This window comes from Periplaneta americana, chromosome 15 (assembly GCF_040183065.1).
Source record: "Periplaneta americana isolate PAMFEO1 chromosome 15, P.americana_PAMFEO1_priV1, whole genome shotgun sequence".
In the NCBI taxonomy this organism is placed as follows: Eukaryota; Metazoa; Arthropoda; class Insecta; order Blattodea; family Blattidae; genus Periplaneta; species Periplaneta americana.
Window position 1 is genome coordinate 152,800,949 of NC_091131.1, and position 22,083 is coordinate 152,823,031.

The following is a 22,083-nucleotide window of genomic DNA, read 5'->3' on the forward strand; positions in this document are numbered from 1 at the left end:
ATTTTAATATTATCTTCCCATCTACGTCTCAGCTCCCCAAAGGTCTTTTTCCCTCCGGCCTCCCAACTAACACTGTATGCATTTCTGGATTCGCCCATACATGCTACATGTCCTGCCCATCTCAAACATCTGGATTTTATGTTCCTAATTATGTCAGGTGAAGTATACAATGCATGCAGCTCTGCGTTATGTAACTTTCTCCATTCTCCTGTAACTTCATCCCTCTTAGCCCCAAATATTTTCCTAAGAACCTTATTCTCAAACACCCTTAATCTCTGTTCCTCTCTCAAAGTGAGAGTCCAAGTTTCACAACCATACAGAACAACCGGTAATATAACTGTTTTATAAATTCTAACTTTCATATTTTTTGACAGAAGACTAGATGACAAAAGCTTCTCAACCGAATAATAACAGGCATTTCCCATATTTATTCTGCGTTTAATTTCCTCCCGAGTGTCATTTATATTTGTTACTGTTGCTCCAAGATATTTGAATTTTTCCACCTCTTCGAAGGATAAACTCCAATTTTTATAGTTCCATTTCGTACAATATCTTGGTCACGAGACATAATCATATACTTAGTCTTTTCGGGATTTACTTCCAACCCTATCGCTTTACTTGCTTCAACTAGAATTTCCGTGTTTTCCCTAATTGTTTGTGAATTTTCTCCTAACATATTCACGTCAACCGCATAGACAAGAAGCTAATGTAACCCGTTCAATTCCAAACCCTCTGAGTTATCCTGAACTTTCCTAATGGCATATTCTAAAGCGAAGTTAAAAAGTAAAGGTGATAGTGCATCTCCCTGCCTTAGCCCACAGTGAATTGGAAAAGCATCAGATAGAAACTGGCCTATACGGACTCTGCTGTAAGTTTCACTAAGACACATTTTAATTAATCGAACTAGTTTCTTGGGAATAACAAATTCAATAAGAATATTATATAAAACTTCTCTCTTAACCGAGTCATACGCCTTTTTGAAATCTATGAATAACTGATGTACTGTACCCTTATACTCCCATTTTTTCTCCAATATCTGTCGAATACAAAAAATTTGATAAATAGTCGATCTATTACGCCTAAAACCACACTGATGATCCCCAATAATTTCATATACTTATGGAGTTAATCTTCTCAAAAGGATATTCGACAAAATTTTGTACGGCATCAACAATAAGCATCAATAAAATCCATTGAATTATGATTTACCAGAAACAGCTGTACATAGAGCAGTGAAATGAAAAGTATGCCACAAATGCTGAGGAACTTGTATTTTCGTGGAAATCTCTAAATCGATTTTCATGGCATCACATTATTTTGTCTTTATTTTAATAAAAAGTTACATGCATGCACACGAAAGAGAAAATAGGGTTATGGATGATGATATAGAGAATTCTGTGAAAGTCTTTATATTTATAAATTATTTAAGTGTACGATGAAACATATTTTCAGGGATGCTGTGAGTGATCTAGCAATCCATTTCCTGGACAAGATCAAAGTCATGGTGGTGAAGGATATCGAGAGAGAAGATATAGAATTTGTTACCAAGGTGAGTATTCATTACAGCAAAAAAATGTATGTGCAGTCCAAATAGTGTACGAAATACTGAGAAACTGTGGCCATTTCAAATAATTCGTTCTGAGTTGGACATATAGTTTGGAGATTACTGGTATTATTATAATTGTACAAAAAGTAAAAGTGCTTGTAGCTTGTTACCGATAATAGCTTGAGTGTTGCATCATTCTTTGTAGAGATACTGTCATGGCTCCTTGATAAATCATTATTATTATTATTATTATTATTATTATTATTATTATTATTATTATAAATTATTTCTTTAAATTAACTTATCAAAAAACGTATTTATGTCAGTAAATACCTGAACTATAGTTACAGGAGAATGGAGAAAGTTACACAATGCAGAACTGCACGCATTGTATTCTTCACCTAACATAATTAGGAACATTAAATTCAGACGTTTGAGATGGGCAGGGCATGTAGCACATTGGACAAATCCAGAAATGCATGTAGAGTGTTAGTTGGGAAAGAGACCTTTGGGGAGACTGAGACGTAGGTGGGAAGATAATATTAAAATGGATTTGAGGGAGGTGGGAAATGATGGTAGAGACTGGATTAATCTTGCACAGGATAGGGACGATGGTGAGCTTATGTAAGGGCGGCAATGAACCTGCAGGTTCCTTAAAAGCCATTTGTAAGTAAGTATATACTGGAACTATTGGTTCCACTGCTACTCTTGTTTTGAAAGACGGTCAGCATTTTCATTACGGCTCCAAAATCACTTACACTTTGTTTCTGGAAAGACAGTTACCTGTACATACAGAGTTATCTAAGATTTAACGCACTGATATGTTTGAAAGTAGTTTCTGAAGCTACAGTTATCTGTGCTTCAACTGGTAACTGTGCCTCAGCCTGTAGTTACCTGGCTGTTAGTACTGATTCGAACAAAAACCGACATGCAGTGCTACTGCATTACTGTTTCGTGAACTATAATAACTGATATTAAATAATAATAATAATATTAATATAAACCGGAATTAATTAATTTGCTATATTATTGGTATAATTAAAAAAATTATAAGGTAACTTATGGTAAATGTTCTACTTTCTATGACATATTAGGATAATAATGTGTGTTTGTAAAAACAATTTCGAAATAACTACTGAAGCTTTCCTGGCGACGTGATAATTCGAAATTTTCTCGGGCTTCCAGCCAGGTCATAAGTTGGTGATCACGAACTCACTAGAAGCGGAAAAACCAGCCACAGTCTGTCTACCATTCACAGGGAAGTTGTCGGGAAAGATAAGCAGACTGCTCCACAAACATGGAATAAAAACAATCCACAAACCTCCGCCGAAAATCAGGAATAAGGTCAGATCAGTAAAAAACGATCTAGGCCTCAGAGTACCAGGGATCTACCGCATCCCGTGTGAATGTGATGTGGTTTACATTGGACAGACTGGACGCACAATAGCGACGCGTCTTTCGAAACATCAAAGAAGCATCAGATTAATGCAGCCCGAAAAATCCGGATTGGCTGAACATTGCATTGAAAAAAGCCATAGGGCTAATTTCAATAACGCCGAGGTCCTGGCTAAATGTTCGGGCTATTGGGATAGAAGAGTAAAAGAAACCCTGGCCATAGCGGCAGAACGCGGTAACCTGAACCGGGACTCGGGTCTCCAACTAAGCGCAGCATGGGCACCGGCTATTAAATTTCTCACCGTCCGGACGACGGGCCGTCATCAGCGGAGGACACATGAGAACTCGTCCGCCGAGCCCACCGTGAGACCCAAGGTCATTCAGCCGAAAAGCACAAAGCAAGACGACACATCGGCCGCGGTCCGCACTAATAACAGCCAATCAGCGCACAGCTCCTCGGCTGACTCCTCCCTCTGGCACTATAAATTAAGGAGCTGGGTACCCTCAGATATCATTTAACCCTGAAGATGAGGAAGATGAACATCCTCGAAACGTCGGTGGATCACCAACTTATGACCTGGCCGGAAGCCCGAGACAACTTCGAACAATTTCGAATATCTTAGGCTTAATTTTCTTCATAAACTTCAGATTCTACGTCGTCAGTCAAGGAATGTTTTATTCTTTGGGTGTTCTACCAATACCAGTGGTAGTTCAGTCTCTGAAAAGTCCATTTGAACACATGAAAGCATTCATATGGACGAATGTAACTGCGGTTGCAGTTTTGTAGCAGAAATTGCATCTAGCCCTCTCTTAACTAGTATTATTTACCTCGATGATCACACCAAATAACAATTATTGCCTTTTTAATCATATTACGACTGAGATGGAAGTGTACATGTACACTATTGTTTATCACACGGTTCCTTAATTAAAAAGCATGCTCCTACTAGTACAGAGCTCACTGTCATATTAGTACTGAAAACTTCTGCAAATAAAAATAACTAAAAAATCACTGACAAAATACTAGTGGAGACATCTATGGACAACAAGAGATACTGAACTTGAAGTTACCTCAAATGTTAGTTACAAGATCTGATAAATCTACATTTAACTTTTCGGGAACTCATGAAAGTTATCAGTGCAGTCAAATTTATAAGTGCAGTTAAGTAACTGACAGTTAACTGAGGTGTACCAGAGACCAGGAAGCAAATCAGCTGAGTACTCAACACACGTGGATCATTGTCCTCTGTAGTTGGTATGATAGACACAGTTGTATGTATGTATGTATTTATTTACACTGCAAGTGGGCAAGCACCCAGTGGCAGTGGTATATACAATATTAACAATACACAATACAATTTTACAACACATATACAATTTTATACACAATACAATAAGAATACACAATACAATTTAACACAATAATAATAAAACATAAATAAAATACCTAATTTTACAACACAACCTACATAATTATGTATAGGTCCTACATAAGTTTCAATAGTCTTTCACTTTACTCTCATCTCATTCCCTGTAGTGGCACTATGACGCATTTCACTGACACTTTAGCACACATTTCACTGACACTCTGTAACACATTTCACTGACACCATAGAACACATTTCATTGACGCTATAAATGATCACTGATCGGAACTGTTCACTGCACTGTAAAACCATAACTTCACTGACTCACCTCGCTTCACTGATACAACAGTTCAAATAAGTCAAATAATTACATCCTTATGCATACTTATAAACAGAACTACATTTAAACTAAACATTTCTAGTCTAAGGCCCTCTTACACGCTATTTTTAAATAATTTACAATTCAAATCAAGGAAGTAAACTCGTCAGGCTTGATAAATACATGTCACCTTAAAAAATTAAATGTTGAATGTCACCTTAATTTCAATTTGCACTTTATACACAACTTTTTAAATTATTCTTGAATCTCCTTAAGGAAGGACAGCCCTCAAAGACTGCTGCAGGTAGGTCATTCCAATCATTTATAGTTCTATTTAAATATGAGAATTTACCTACATCCGTTTTCTGTTTCCTACATTTGATTTTAAAATCATGATCGTTCCTACCATAGTACGTTGGCTTTTCTAACCGAGCCGTTATGTCTACCCATGCTTTCTGACCTAGATGTGCTCTATACAATGATGCTATTCTAGTTTTCCTACGTCTGATTTCCAAAGTTTTCCATTTAAGTTCTTTTATCGTATCGTTTCCATTTTCTCTTTTACCTTTAACAAATTTTGCTGCCCTATACTGGATTCTTTCTAAGGAATTTATCTGATATATTCTATAGGGATCCCAACATGTAGTTCTGTATTCCATTAACGGTCGCACTAACGTTAGATATGCTATTTCCCTCAATTTGGGGCTAGCCTTTCTCAAAATTCTCATAATAAAGTGAAGTGCCCTCCATGCTTTACCCGTAACATTATCAACATGCTCTCCCCAAGAAAGTTTGGAGTTTAAATACACTCGTAGGTATTTACAACATTGTTCTTGCGGAATTACAACACCACTGAATTCGTAATTAAGACTAGTTTCCTCTCGGGTTTTACAAAATAGTATAGATTTACTTTTAGAACCATTTATTTTCATCCTATGCTTTAACGCCCAGTTATAAATTTTATTCAAGTCTGTTTGAATAGCACCAGTTAGTTGTTTAGTGCTTCTCTATTGTATGTGAAAAAGGGGAGAGAAATAAGAGAAGCAGGTCATTTTGCTAAAATCTGAAAGATTGACTCACCAACCTGAGGTGTAATGCCTGTTGTTGCTAACCCTTAATAGCAAACTACATTATTTCATAAAATTGCTGATTCCAGATATGCATTATTTGTTACTTCTGTTTTAACATGGGCTCTTGTAAACTATGAACACTGACCTTAAATCTGCCCCCCCCTTTTTTCCATTTAAAATATTTACAAAAAAGTAAATGCATATGTATATTTCATTAATATTTAAAAATATTACATTAATGTGGTGTCCTTGAATAAGACGTCTCTTGTTTCGTGGTTCTGTGTAATTGTAATAGTTGACACAAAAAAAAAATATGTGAATTGGAAAATGTCCTAAAAAATTACGAAAACTGAGGAAGATAGCAAAGAGTTGAAATATTATTGTGGTATTGCTATTTATAAAATGTTGGTTAGTTGGTAACATCTCCAGATGGAGTAAGTAAAATTCTTACTGGAGTCTGCTAGGTGTGACTGTGTAAAGTATTAAAAAAAATACGTTAAAAATACTTGAAATTTAATTTATATTAACTGAAATAATAGATTTATAATTTGAAAAGAGAGTTTAACTAGCAAATCATTAATAGAATTTGTAATGTTAATGTAATAATAGGCCATTTATCGAATGTATGGAACAAGCTGTAAGAAAGAATTTTGTAAGTTGGCACTTGCAATAAATTTAACAGTTTTGCAAAGATTAATAAAATTATTGAAATTTCATTATAAAACTTTACTTTGCAGACATTGGGTTGTCGGCCTATAGCAAGTTTGGATCACTTCGTGCCAGAGCATCTTGCCACTGCTGAACTAGTGGAAGAAGTGCAGACTGGAAGCAGCAAATTTGTTAAGGTAATTTATATTATATTGTTGTTGTTTGGTCAACTGTCCGAAGACAGGTCTGAACCTCGCAAGTGATACCAACATGACACCGCTTATGAGGCAAATTATATATACATTTTAATAAATTACCCCTCATTTTCAAGCTTGGAACCCAAAGTTTTTTAGAAAAATAGTAGTTTTCAGTGAAATGTCAATTTTCCTAAATAATTTTCCTATTTTCCAAAATCCATCTTTCGTCAGTTTTGAGAACTAATTAATTGCATTTCAGAACAAAACAAAACACACACTACAATAAACAATAGATTATTACACGAAGGCCATGACCTACAGGATTGCTGACATAGAGTTCAGATGGCTCAGATTCTTTCACATCATAATGCCAATACGTCGATCTTCATTTGTGTAATTTTTTGATAACTTATAAAAAATAATTTACAGGTCTGATTCTCTGGTCTGTAGTTTTCCGAGTACAGCTGTGTATTGGATACTAAGAACTACAAAACTTAATAATGTTTGATGTCATTATTACCATTAAAAATGAAATATTATTATAGTTAATGCAACACATAATGATATACTGATGATATTAAAGTGAAACCTTTTGGAGCTTTAAGTAAGTAGACACAGAGAAAGAATATTTTATATTAGATCTTCATTTCTATAATTTACTGAGTAACGGCTATATATATGTTACTGAAAACTATAAAACTTACGCAAGGTAACAATATTGTTATTAAAAATGAACTACTTTTATAGTTATTAATCAAGTAGTATGGGTCTTTTTCATATATTTAATGGCAGTGTGATATAGATATTTATATGTCTGATTCTCTCATTTTCCTTGGTAGTAATTGAGTCACGCTTCCTATTTTAGCTGCGTCTTTAAACTACATCAAAATTAATTTCATATTAAATTTCTTAGGTTTAATTGATTAGATTTGTGATCGCTGCCAAGCATATTTTGTTGTAGGGAAAATACCAAAAGGTATTACTTATTGATAAAATGAGGCCTACAAAATTTTGTAGTCTCTTGATCACCTCAGCAAGATCTCTTAGTGGGGAAAAAGTGATTCTGCCCTCTACATTTCAGGGTAGTTCACGAAACATGCAGCAGCTATACCAAGATGCTAAGTCTTTTGTTCAAAGCATGACAAACATTACATTTTCTTAACTTTTACCTACAATCCACAATGACCTGAAGTAAGCTACTGCATTACTCCCACATGAAAAACTCACTGATCGTCCCGACATTACTACTTGTGATTTCGCATTGAAACTCAAGAACTGAAGACGGATAGGTTCAAGGAAAAGTATTTGGCATATAAAAAAACATTATGGAAGCAAATAACTTTCAAAATGTCTGGTATTCTTCATCTATACTAATAATAAATCTGTAGCCGAAATTTTTCTGGTAATTTTCGATTTTCCAAAAATAATTGGTCCTACCATATATAATTAACCACCCTGAAACCGAAAATCGCTTTTTTGAAATTTTTGTTTGTTTGTCTGTCTGTATGTTTGTTACCTTTTCACGCGATAATGGCTGAACGGATTTCGATGAAAATTGGAATATAAATTAAGTTCGTTGTAACTTAGATTTTAGGCTATATGGCATTCAAAATACGTTATTTAAAAGGGGGGTTATAAGGGGGCCTGAATTAAATAAATCGAAATATCTCGCTTATTATTGATTTTTGTGAAAAATGTTACATAACAAAAGTTTCTTTAAAAATAATTTTCGATAAGTTTTATGCCTTGAAAAATTTTGATAGGACTGATATTTAATGAGATAAATGAGTTTTAAAATTAAAATAACTGCCATCTAAGGCCGTGTAATGAATTAAAAAACAAATGACTTCGTCTATAAGGGGCCTTGGACAGCAACACTCGAAAACTATTAAAGACAGCCTACAGAGAATGTTTCTGTGTTTGTATGAAGTAATATTGGAAGCTAAATTAACCGATTTGTATAATTAATTATTATTTCACCATTGGAAAGTGTAGTTTCTCTAGATGGACATAATGCTATACTGTTATTACAGTAACTTCTGATATAATATAATATAATATTATGTAATATTATATAATATAATTTAAGTTATTTGAAGGGTTCAGAACCATAGTGGCCCAAGCGCCATTTACTGAATACGTAGAAAACAAGGGTTAAAATTAAGTTATTAGCATAATTCAATGGAAACCTATAACAAGTAAAATAAAATATACACATTAAATCTAAATGGCATCAATCTTCATTAAACTATGGTTGCATGTAATAAAAATTAAGAAACATGTTAAAGGAATTGTCATTGCACCAAATGAGTGTCTCTGGACCAAAATGATCGCATTTTAATTATTTGGATCCAATTTAAATTAAGTAACATATTAAACGATTTATCCTTCTATCAAACACGAATGTTCCCTGGATTAAATGTCCTATTTTAATTACGTAATTACTTTATATTTATTTCTAACGGGTGCAGCAGAGCGCACGGGTACGGCTAGTTGAAAATAAATCTGAACAATTTTTATTTGAACTTCTCATGGACTTAGTTTGCAGTATTTGCTGCACAAGCCACTAGTATGATATGTTTCCTATTATTTTAACTAACTGCAGACATTATTATTTTGTCGAATAGTATTTACATTTACATATACATTTTGTCTTGAAATAATTTAAATTCTTTCTTTGAGTGTGAGAACTGGATACGTTTATTCTTACATTTGTTAAAAATAATATAAAGAGAATTAATTAATTTCTACTATAATGGCATAAAATGATTATTTTTTAATGTTAAAACATATTTTAAGTAAAGTTGTTCATGTAGCTAGTGTTTAAGTTCACATTTTTGTCACTTTGTATTGAAAGAAATTCAGAATTTTTATTGAGAGTGAGAACTGGCTAACTCCATCGTCAATTTTTTATTAATTGTTCATAGGAGATTCAATTAATGTTTACTTTAATGGTATAAAATGTTAAAAGATGTCCGAAACTTTTTAGTGACTATTTTTCTCGTTGCCAAACTTTCAGAACGGCCCCAAGGTTCACTCAGCCTTCTATAAAATTGAGTACCGGGTCTTTCCCGGGGGTAAAAGGCGGTCAGAGCGTGGTGCCGACCACACCACCTCATTCTAGTGCCGAGGTCGTGGAAAGCATGGGGCTCTACCTCCATGTCCCCCAAGTGCCTTCATGGAATGTTACGGGGATACCTTTACCTTTTACCTTTTATTAAAACATTTATTGAATTTGAAAAAAAAAAAAAATAATGAAAATAGTTTTTCTCGATTATCTCAAAGCTGCTGTCTTGGTCTTTATCCACTTATCATTCTCGGGTCTTCAATTATAACCCAGATTATTACAGCCCTTCAAAGAAATGATTGTTTAAAGAAGTTTCTAAAGCTCTTTCATTTCTTCCCAAATTAATATATCATCTACATATACCATTATTTTTTTTTTGGATCTCTGAGTGTGTTTATTTCCTCTTGACATATGAATGTTAATTTTCAGATAACTGGAATTCAGAATCCAGGGCGCACAGTGACTGTGCTCGTTAGAGGCAGCAACAAACTGGTGTTAGAAGAGGCTGACAGATCTCTCCATGATGCATTGTGTGTAGTACGATGCCTTGTCAAACAAAGGTATTGAACTCTAGAGTATCATGACTATCGGAGTGTGTTTTTGCAAGATTTTTTTAGAATAAATATGAGAGTAGCTCAGTGATGTGTTTGAAATTAGAAATTTTTCAGATATTAATAACGTAAATTGTTAAATGTTCAATTATAACAATTACTATTATACTTGCCCAAAGAGAAGACAGTTTGCTGCACTGTTAACAGTAATTATAGAGTTCTTGGAGAAGGCTAGTGTACTCTTGAGCAGTTTTGTAGATGTTTAATTTTATAGAATACAGTGGGGAAGGAAAAGCTGCTTGCCAGAAAATGGTAGTTGCAGGGCAACATTAAAATCGGTTCCAGACAATTGGCCACAGAAAATTGGTAACTGGGACAATTGGCCACCGAAAATTGGTAATAGGGACAATTCGCCACAAATAGACATTTCGCCACAGATAGAAAATTTGCCACAAATAGACAATTTGCCACACTGAGGTAGAAAGATAAATCCATGACTTCCAGAAGCTCTATATTGTGGAAATGTATACAGAGATTAATAATAATTATTAATTATTGTAAATTCCACTAAATTTGTTAATTGCTATTTACATGTAAATTTGGCTTCAAAAATGTCCTGCTAGGTTGTGGCCTACAGCTCTCAAGTACCGGATGATGGTGCCTTCTGCCTTGTACCGCAGGTATTCTTCAACTATATGTGATATTCGTCTGTCCATGTCGATGTACTTCTGCTTCTTTTTGGTAGGAGAATGACCACCTTCCAACCTCTCTATGCATCTGTCCACTTCTTCCACTTCCAACTGCAGTTGTTCCAGCATGTGATACAAGGAAGGACGCGCTTTCCCCATTAATAGGTTCAACCTCCTGTGCCAAGCTTCGAATGTATTAGTAGTTCTTTGCAGATTTTCAATGACATGATCGTAGCAGTTCCAAGTATCAGGTGCAAAGAGTGGCTGTTGTCTGCCTCGTCCATGTCGCCTTTTAATGTAGTTATCTTCTATGAAATCAAATACCCGAATCAGATCACCTTCCCCTGTTTCCTGAATTTGGTCAAATGCTTCATGGACATCCTCTACTGGAACAAAAGCTAGCGAGAAGAGTGAGTGGAACTGTGCCCTCTATTCTGAATTTTCTTCAACATTATGTTGCTGTATCAATCCTTCGGTCTGAAGCTGTCTCCAGAAAGACTGGACTAAGTCTTTGATATGAATTTCAATTATGTGGCGAGTTGTCTCTGTGGCCAATTTTCTGTGGAGAGTTGTCCCCAACCCCATTAAAATGCGTAAAATCAATCAATCAATCAATCAATCTTCTTAATGTATCTAGCTGTTTGCTGACAACATAAAGTCCACTGTAGTCTATTCAGTAATGAGGGGTATTTTGATCGGTGTTCATTATAGATGCCTGTTGCTAGTAGCTAGAGTTGGAGTGTAGTCAGTATATATTGCAGGGCTGTGAAAATTCGTAAAACATAATAAAACAAAAATAATGTTAAAGAATTAGTTTCAGAAAACATTGAACATAAGACATGTCATTACAGTATTTTTAGTTTTCACTTTCTTTTCTGTATTGCAGTCCCTAGTGAATGTCATTTGGCCTTTAAATGGAATAACACCCTAATGCACTTTCAAAATCCTATTCAGGCCTTCTTATTTTCTCTTGCAGCACAAGGTTCATCAAAGTTCGGTAGTGATTCAGGCTAGTCATCTTTGTCTCTCAAAGTTGCCTATCACAACTGTTCATTACATATAGCAGTTATCAATGTTTTGAATTCCACAGATGACGAACAAACAGAAATGTAGTGATAATAATGTGCGGAAATACTAACAGTAGTAATATTGATATGAATAATGCAAACAGGATGTTTGAGATGAAACTCAAACAAAGTGAGGTAAAAAAACGAACAGTACTCAGAACAATGGCAACTGAAGATTTGGTGTTAAAAAATTTTGTGATTCAGTTGGTCGTTGTCATGCGGTGATAGGTGGCTGCAGGCAGTCTTTTCCTTGCTATGGCTTTTTGAGGGACATACTTGGGAAGGTCCTTGCACTTAGGCTTACATTGGCCCACTGTGCGTGCTATACAGTGAAATCACAATACCACGTGGACCAGAAAAAAATAATGTAGAGGAATTTATTGTTACATTCAGAATTTACAAAAAAAAAAAAATGCTAATTGGAAGATATACTCTATAGGGAACCACTCCTGTATAATTTAGGAATCCATAATGCTTAATTACAATATGTTGTTGTTTTCTAATGCCAGGCGTTTGACAGTAAAGTCATTTGACCTCTTGCACTCCAATATTTTTTAAAGATATTATCATGGTCAGCCAATGAAGCACAGATTTTGAGGTGTTCCGAATCCATTGCTTGGTTTGAGTTGCACAATGGGCAGTTAGGGGACTGATATTTTCCAATTCTATGCAGGTGTTTGGCCAAACAGTCATGGCCTGTTGCCAATCTAAATGCAGCTACAGACGATTTTCGTGGTAAATCGAGAATTAACTGTGAATTATGATGCAGAGAGTTCCATTTTTTCTCTTGAGATTGTTATCAAATTTTGTTTGTTGAAGTCTAAGTATGTAGATTTAATAAATCTCTTCACAGAGTTATACATAGATTTAGTAACAGGTCTGTAATTAGCAGTGCTGCCCTTCTTTGCTAATGCATCCGCAATCTCGTTTCCCAGGATTCCACAATGTGATGGTATCCATTGGAATACAATTCTTTTATTGAGTGACATTAATTGAGAGAGCATTTTAGTTATTTCTGCTGTTTGAGATGAAAGTGTGTCTTTAGAGACTATTGATAGAATAGCTGCTTTGGAGTCTGACAGTATAACTGCATTCTTAAGTTTATTGATGTGGCATAGAAGATTCCTGAGACTTTCACTTATTGCAATGATTTCTCCATCAAAACTTGTTGTTCCATATCCAAAAGATCTATAAAGTGAGAAGAGACAGCATGTAACACCTGCACTGGCACCTTGTTCTCTGGAGATCAAGGATCCATCGGTGTATAAATGAAGCCAGCTTTGTGGAGGGTACCTAATATTAATTGTCTCTAAAGACAATTGTTTCATTATTTCAGTGTTTAATTCTGATTTTAGTATTTCTTCTGTTAAATTTAGATTATACTCTATATTTAATAGAGTTAAAGGGTTTGGTTTAATTTGTAAGTTTTCTTTTAAATTCGGGATATTGATTTTCTGTTTAATTCTTGAACCATGGATATGAAACTTTTTTGAGTTTTAATCTACAGAGAGGACTGTATGAATGCCAATTGTTTCCTGGTAATCTGATAAGTTTTTCATATTGAATCAGTGCTTTTTCTTCTATTGTCATTTTGATGCTGTTAATATTAGTGAGGAATCTCATAGAATCTATTTGAGTTGTTTTGATTCCACCAGTAATGAGCCTGAGAGGTTGGTTTTGAACATATTCTACAATATGTTGTTGTTTTCTAATGCCAGGCGTTTGACAATAAAGTCATTTGACCTCTTGCACTCCAATATTTTTCAAAGATATTATCATGGCCAGCCATTGAAGCACAGATTTTGAGGTGTTCCGAATCCATTTCTTGGTTTGAGTTGCACAATGGGCAGTTAGGGGACTGATATATTCCAATTCTATGCAGGTGCCTGGCCAAACAATCATGGCCTGTTGCCAATCTAAATGCAACCACAGACGATTTTCGTGGTAAATCGGGAATTAGCTGTGGATTAAGATGCAGAGAGTTTCATTTTTTTCCCTAGAGATTGTCTTATCTTATATATTCTACAATATGAGATCTGGGTTTTTTAGCATAAAACAAAAATTATAAAGAAAAATACTTACTACTCGGCACTACAGCCGTATGTGAGCCTTGGCCTCCTTCATAATCAGTGCCCATTCTCTTCTATTTCAAATCTTTTCTCTCCAGCTCCTCACGTTCATAATTTTCAGATCTTCCATCCAGCCATCCATCATATTCTCGGTCTTTCTCTCTTGTTGAATAACATCTTGCTTTAAACACTTTTAGATGTATTCTATTCTCATTCATCCATTCTAGGTGATCAAGCCATTGCAGCCTTAGTGATTTTATAAATCTTGCTATATCTTCTCCTTTAATAACTTGGTTGATTTCCTCATTATATCGAATTCTCCACATGCCGTTATCCAAAACAGGTCCATAAATTCTTCTCATTATTTTACGTTCAAATATAAAGAAAAACTAGAGTTTTATTTCAACACGTGAAATTTTTATCTTACTGTTAAGTACAATAATGTAGGCCTACTATGCATTATGTGCACTCACTTTTTGCTCTTTTTGAAAAAACACATTTTGCACATTGGTCACAGAAACCATGAAAAGATAACAAATTGTCCTAAATTTTGTTCTTAGTCCTCTTTTGAAGAAGTCATTAGTGACAGTCTGTTTTACATTTCTTCTTATGGAGAGGGGAACATACAAAGATCTTATTTTTGCGTAGACAGTCACTAAATGACCTTCTGGAACACAAGGGATATTTGCAAGAAACTTAGCTTCATAGGAAGCAGTAGCTTATAATGGCGTTGAGGTCGGTAGATTCACATTTTATTCTTCTTCTTCCCCTGCCTCATCTACCATATGTTTGCTTTGAATTTCCTCTGCAATGTTTTCTTTCATTCAGGAAAAACAACAGTCTCAATTTGCAGAGTATTCTTCTGCAGGTGGAACAATGTCATCAAACCATTCACCATAATTCGTTAAAGCAGTTGACAACATTTCAACTCCCTTCTCATAATCAGAGTTGTTGTTTAAATCAATCTTCTTAATGTATCCAGCTGTTTGCTGACAACATAAAGTCCACTATAGTCTATTCAGTTGTTGTTTTTCACGATAAATGAGGGGTACTCACCTTGTCGTGGTGAGGGGGCTTAAACTTGTTTAAGCTAACAAGTAACAAAGAGGTACCCACATAAGCTGCATTAACACCAACGCAGTCCCACTATATTTTTCACTGCTTCTGATTCATGGAGTCCCTCAGTTTCTCCGGGTAGGGACTGCACGGAGAGATGCCAAGAATCGTACTAAAGAGTTGTTGTTTAACAACCACCTGATATGTACGTAATTTAAAACACAACAGACTATGGTACCAAAGAAAAACACTGGTCACTGACGGTGCACGGCCAAAGAGGCAGAAGGAGGAGCTTCATACATCAGTGCTGTACACCTGTTTGGCAAGAGGGTTGTTAAGTTCCAGAGCTGTTCTGAATGGGATGACAGGGACAAAAATTATAGTTGATGGTGGTAGCAGGATTTTCAAGGTCCAGGAGTTTGAGTCGACTCTTTAAATGACTGAGTAGGTCTACTGTAGTTTATAATTTACTCTTTTGTGACCTATTTTGTCATCATATCAGGAGAAATGTATGTAATGGGGACTCTAAAAGTAATCATAATGGAGAGGTTTATCATTATTAAGAGTATCGTAAAATCGAGGAGAATTTTACACTACATTAATAAAATTAATGCCAGTATTATAATATTTTAATGTTATACTTGGACTCTCACTTTGAGAGAGGAACATAGGTTAAGGGTGTTTGAGAATAAGGAGCTTAGGAAAATATTTGGGGCTGAGAGGGATGAAGTTACAGGAGAATGGAGAAAGTTACATAACACAGAACTGCACACATTATATTCTTCACCTGACATAATTAGGAACATTAAATCCAGACGTTTGAGATGGGCAGGGCATGTAGCACGTATGGGCGAATCCAGAAATGCATATAGAGTATTAGTTGGGAGGCCAGAGGGAAAAAGACCTTTAGGGAGGTCGAGACGTAGATGGGAAGATAATATTAAAATGGATCTGAGGGAGGTGGGATATGGTAGAGAATGGATTAATCTTGCTCAGGATAGGGACCAATGGCGGGCTTATGTGAGGACGGCAATGAACCTCCGGGTTCCTTAAAACCCAGTAATTAAGTAAGTAAAGGGTATTTATTATTGTTATATTGGTAATCATATTGAAATTTCACTTTACATGCCTTCCTATCTCAGTCTTGTAAGAGTTAGGTTCCATCTCCTGATGAGAACCCGATAAGCCCCAGGGCCAGGAGCCCCAAACCCTTCGTATATGAATACAAGAAACTCATGCTACATCCTGCCCTATATTTAACTATTGCAGATGATAGATGAAATGAGGGGAGGTGAAGAGTGCTGGTGGAATAATAGAGGGAAATAGTACTCTTGAGAAAAACACTGCAACATTTCCTTGTCCAGCACAAATTCCATCCTGGCCTGGAATTGAACCCAAGCCTCCTGAATGAAAGACCAGTATACTACCGCTTGAGCCACAGATGCGGAGATATGCTGTGTTAGTCTCTGTCACAATAATTATGTTGTACAGTCAGCACAAAAATGATTGGTCTCTCCATAGCACAAATAACAAAGTCCCAATGCTGTGCTTAGAACACATTCTCAGTAGCTGCAGGCAGCTGCTAAGTGTGTCTACCTGAAGAAAAAACATTAAGCCAAAATATTTTTTCTCACTAAGTTTTTGTGGTGGCAGTACCATAAATCCATTCTTCGTGATTTATTGATCACCATAAAAACTTAGCAAATTCCTCTGTCTTTTGCAGCAAACAGCACTTGGATAAATTTGCTGGTTGTTGAGTTATAAAACTTTCCTGTGGATATTGTTTAGCGAGGACAATCTATATATGCAGGCAGTGGTGATATTTAAAAAGTTTAATAATCAGTTCTCTCTTGTGTACTGTTGTCACGCCAGGAGAAGTCGCCTGAAGTACTTAGACGGGCGGAGGGGAAACAGTCGCGCATGCGCACCGCGCTGTTCACTGCAGTATTCCTGTTTCACAAACATCTACTACACATGTCTTAAGAGTCTTTGCGACTTTGTGAAATAATAGTGGGGTTTTTATTGTAGTGTTTTATTAGTTTCAACAGGACGATTGTTTTCAGTATACCGCAAGTCTTTGTACTGCTTTAGTTATCGTTTGCTTTTAGTGTTAATAGTGTTGATAATAATATAGTTAATAGAATTTATGTTATTGCATACTGTTAGTTTAGGTTTATAGCAGTTTTTTGTTTATTGTAAATATGTCGACAAAGAGGAAACAAGGATTGACAATCTATAGCGAAGCAAGGAATATTATTGCAAGTGTAAATTAATTGTGTGATGAAGAAAAAGAACAACGGTGCCTTTGCATTCCTCTTACGAAACCTACACCAAAGGCAGAAAAGTACTCTAATCTGTCCACAAGAACAATACAGCGTGTAAGGAATGAAATGAAAGACTGCACAGAAGAAAGTGCGTTGTCGACACCTGAGGGAGAAAAAAAAACGGAAACGTCCAGACTACCGAAACGCAAATGTAGATGACTTTGACCAGAGGTTGACATATTGAGAATTTTACTTGAAAAAAGAATGAAGGCCACCGGCGTAGCTCAGGAGATAGCGTGTTTGCCTGCTGATCTGCTACCATCTCGCCATCATCAATTCAATCGACACTGAAGAAGCTAGTACATAGTTATTACAGTGTCGTTAAATAACCAACTAAAAAGAAAAAGTAGTAACAAGCTTTTACCCCTGCTACAAGAGAGAATTGATTTGAAATGAAAGACAACATTAATACGAATACTGAAGGAAAAAGATTTCAGGTGGAAAAAGTGTGCATCGAGAAAAAAAATAATTGAAGAGGAAGACACTGTAAATTAGAATATTTGAAGATATCTACAGCAAATAAGAAACCTTATTGAAGTGGAAAACCCGATTTTGTACCTGGACGAGATGCGAATAGATAGGCCTACCAATTTAACTTTTCCCAAGTGCTGGCAGGATAAAAATGTTACAGGAGTTTTGATTACCATGAATGTGACCAGAAGACTTATTATTGTCCATCAGGGTGGGGGCGGTGGGGCTAATGGCTTTGTTGAGAGATTCGAGTTAATATACAAGGCTGGAACATAAACAGACTATTATCATGGACAGATGATTCTGTAACAATTTCGAAAAATGTTATGATAGTCATAGAACAATACCGAAGATGCGGAATCTTTTATGTCTGACTTCGTTCCCTTGTAGCCAAGTAAGTGGACCGAAGTTTTCAGGTCAGAGCATAGCATAAAGTTCCCCCGTCCCGCCTATCTGCTCCCCGCGCCAACTCGTAGTGCGAAGACAGTACTTATGTTAAATATATACGGTATATGAGGCGTTCAAAGCTAAAGTGGATCAAGTCCATGAGATGTACTTTTGAGATAATAGAACTTAAAGTTAACTTGCTCTAGTGGATTGTCTAATTTGACTAGCAATAATTTTATTTCACCATTCTCAAATTCTAGATTTATAAAATATAAACAATTGTGATGTTAATTTACGCAACACTTTGGTGACTTGATCCACTATGGCTCAGGACATCGTAAACAAATAATCTGAGTCAAAAGTGACTGGTGCCACCTACCAGCGAATGCTTGGAATTAAGACTTGATCCATTACTGCTCGGAAAAGATCCAACTTCAGATAATCAGAAAATTAATTAAACTGAATTTATGAAAATTTGTGACGATCCACTTTAGCTCTGAACGCCTCATATGTCCATGGTAATTGCAGATATTACCTAGAATTAATTTAACAACCGGCCAAATATCACCACTGTATGCAGGGAGCTTCAAAGTATCCTTATCACTCCATTTTCTCGAAAACTACATGATTCTAGGTTTTTGCAAAAAGAAATATAATTACTAAAATCAGTATATAAAGAGTCGTTTGGTGATACTTCCATTTTTTTTAACGAACTGGAAGTAGAGGTAACTAGAGTCAACTTTTCAAACAGAATGTAGATTGTGTAAGGTATCTTTGGATAGGACTTTTAAAACGAAACAACTTTTACTAAAACTTTTTTTTTCTTTCATTCTTCATTCACAATCATAGAAAACAGAAAAATAAATTGTAAATACAGTATCTCCATTTTGGTTATGAGCAGGGTGACCAGAAGTTCTAGTGTCCTGATAAGTTTTTTCCGTGACACAAAAATGTCTCTGTTTCCTTGCATATCTTGGTTTCCTTGCACTGGTGAAAATGTTTTGAGAGCGGTTTCATTTTCTCGCAAAATGATGGGCAGTATGATTCTGTTACTGCATATATATATATATATATAAAAAAAATTTGAACTGGTAATGGAAATTACGGGAAAACAGCTGAACGGATTTTAATGAGTGACCCCTCACTTTCATGCCTGGCCATCCAAAGTTTTTCGGAAAAATAGTAGTTTTCAGTAAAATGTCAATTTTCCTACATAATTCTCCTATTTTCCAAAATCCATCTGTTATCAGTTTTGAGAACTAATTTTATTGAATCACGGCCGACTTGATTGAATTTCAGAACAAAACACACACTACAATAAACAATAGGCTATTACACGATTGCCGACATATTTAGAACTCAATTCAATTTGTTATTAAAAACTGATTCTACAGTGTATAATTTTCTGAGTACAGCTGTGTATTGTATATTCAAATCTACGAAACCTGAGGTGGTTTGATGACATTATTACCATTAGAAATTAAATATTATTATAGTTAATATCATGATGCGTCTATTTTTCATTAATTGTACATAATAATGATGCTATATTGATGACATGAAAGTGAAACATTTTGAGGTTATGTAAGTAAATGTAGAGAATATCTTAATTTAGATCTTCATTTCTATAATTTACTGAGTGGCTGCTATATATAACTACAAAACTTAAGTAAGACAATAATATTGTTATTAAAAATCAAATATTTTTATACTTATTAACCCAGTGGGGTTGGGTTTTTCATATACTTAATGGCGGTGTAGTGTAGATATTGATATGTGTCATTGTCTTCAGTATTGGCTCGAGAGAGCGCAAAAATTACAGTTCCTAAGGAAAGATAAAAAGGTATTACTTACTGATAAAATAAGAGGCCTAGAAAATTAAAAAGGTATTACTTACTGATAAAATAAGAGGCCTAGAAAATTTTGTATTCTCCAGATCATTTCAGCAAGATCTCTTAGTAGGATAAAATGATTTTACGCTCTACATTTCAAGTTCTACATGCAGCAACTATACGAAAATGCTATTGTTCGAAAGCTTAGCAAACCTGACTTTTTTAACTTTTGCCTACAATCTACAATGACCTGAAATAGCTACTGCTATCGTCCTGACATTGATACTTGCGTTTTCGCATTGAAACTCAAAAACTGAAGTTGGATAGGTTCAAGAAAAAGTATTTGGCCTAAAAAATCCATTCAGAGGGAGTATGTTTCATTATTATGGAAGCAAATAACTACCAAAAAGACAAGTATTCTTCATTGAAAATAAATCTGAAAAATTTTTTATTTGAACGTCTAACGAACTTAATTTGCAGCAGCATTTGCTGCACAAGCCACTAGTGCTTATATAATTATGACTGAAAGAATCAAATAGGACTTAATATAAAAATAAAAAAAAAAAAACTAAGTTACGTGTGCGTGGATGCATGAACATTGAAGTACAAGTCATAAGCCCTGTACTACCCTGTCTACTTTGGATAGCCCACTAGTATCCAGTTAGTCGTGTTCAGATTCAAAGCTACAACGAAAGTTATATTGTAACAAAGGTTTAATATTTATGGAATTGTGGACATACTGTTGAGTATTGAATTGAAATGACGAAGAAAAAGTGTACATTCAATGAAAAAAAATGTCCTTATAAAGTAGTGTGTACTTCATCTGACTGTGTTTTGAATATTGCATGGCAGGAGATATGACATTAATCATTAATGATCACATCAACAAAATGAAAAAAAGAAATGCATGTTTGCCATCATCATCCAAATCTATGATGTCCTGTTTCATGCCAGTTGTCACAGATAAGATGAAATATCTACTTGCAGCTGAGGAAGGAACCTTGTTTATCATACTGACATGCACAACCACAGCTTTCACTGTATGGATTGTACCGATTCATTTATCAGGAAGCTGTTTAATAGAAGCCGGGTTCATGTGCGGATGCACAAAATGTCAGAAAATATTGCAAAATATTCTGTCCCTATTCAAAGGTTTTCTCGGAATTGATCAGACATATACGTGATAAGTGTCGAAATAATCCTCTGAGTGTGAGTTTTTCTTAATGTCCAGAATCATGGACTAGATGCCTCCTTGTTGACAAGTTGGCGTTTCCACAGTCTTCATTATGTCCCAAGCATTTTGAGTGAGATTTAGGTCAGACAAATTCGGGAGCCAATGTATTGTCTCGATCTTTTGCTCCTAAGTGGACCTGTTAAACTGATAGTAAAGTAAGAACCTGCTGGAAACGAATATGCTGTCCTACACGATAACATTCATATATAGAGCTGGAATTAGATGCAGATCAGAAGCTCTAGCGTGGCGTTGAGAACTTGTGGGGAATCTCAGCAGCATCCTAGCATTGTGGGAAGTGATCTTATTCCAACAGTGAATAATAACAGTCATTTCTGTATGTAGATTCAAATCTGCTATTGGGTGCACAGTATGCTCAAATCAGCTCATTTGCAGTCGAGAATGTGACTTTGTCAGAGAAGATTACATCCTCTCACGTGAAATTCAACATCTCTGTTGCATATGTGAGGCAGTAAAGTCTTTGAGCACTTGTCAGTGACTTTTCTGGCAGCAATGTAACTTTCAAGCCACTGTCCCTAGTTGGTTGCAAACAGTTATATTACTGGTTGTTCTGTATAGTTGTGAAAGGGATGTAGTTACAGGAGAATGGAGAAAGACAACGCAGAACTGCACGCATTGTATTCTTTGCCTAACATAATTATGAACATTAAATCCAGACATTTGAGATAGGCAGTGCATGTAGCACTTATAGGTGAATCCAGAAATGCATATAGTGTGTTAGTCGAGAGACCTGAGGAAAAAAGACCTTTGGAGAGACCAAGACATAGATAGGAAGA

The 22,083-nt window shown here is 35.4% G+C and overlaps 1 protein-coding gene across 1 annotated transcript in view; it reads left to right on the forward strand.

The window, feature by feature from the left end:
* Positions 1-22,083, forward strand: part of CCT4 (chaperonin containing TCP1 subunit 4) — a 100,219-nt gene that overhangs the window by 42,579 nt on the left and 35,557 nt on the right. Inside the window, exons 8-10 of the mRNA XM_069848372.1 lie at positions 1,453-1,549; positions 6,435-6,542; positions 10,039-10,169. Coding sequence (XP_069704473.1) covers positions 1,453-1,549; positions 6,435-6,542; positions 10,039-10,169 — 336 coding nt within the window. The remainder of the gene's footprint in view (positions 1-1,452; positions 1,550-6,434; positions 6,543-10,038; positions 10,170-22,083) is intronic.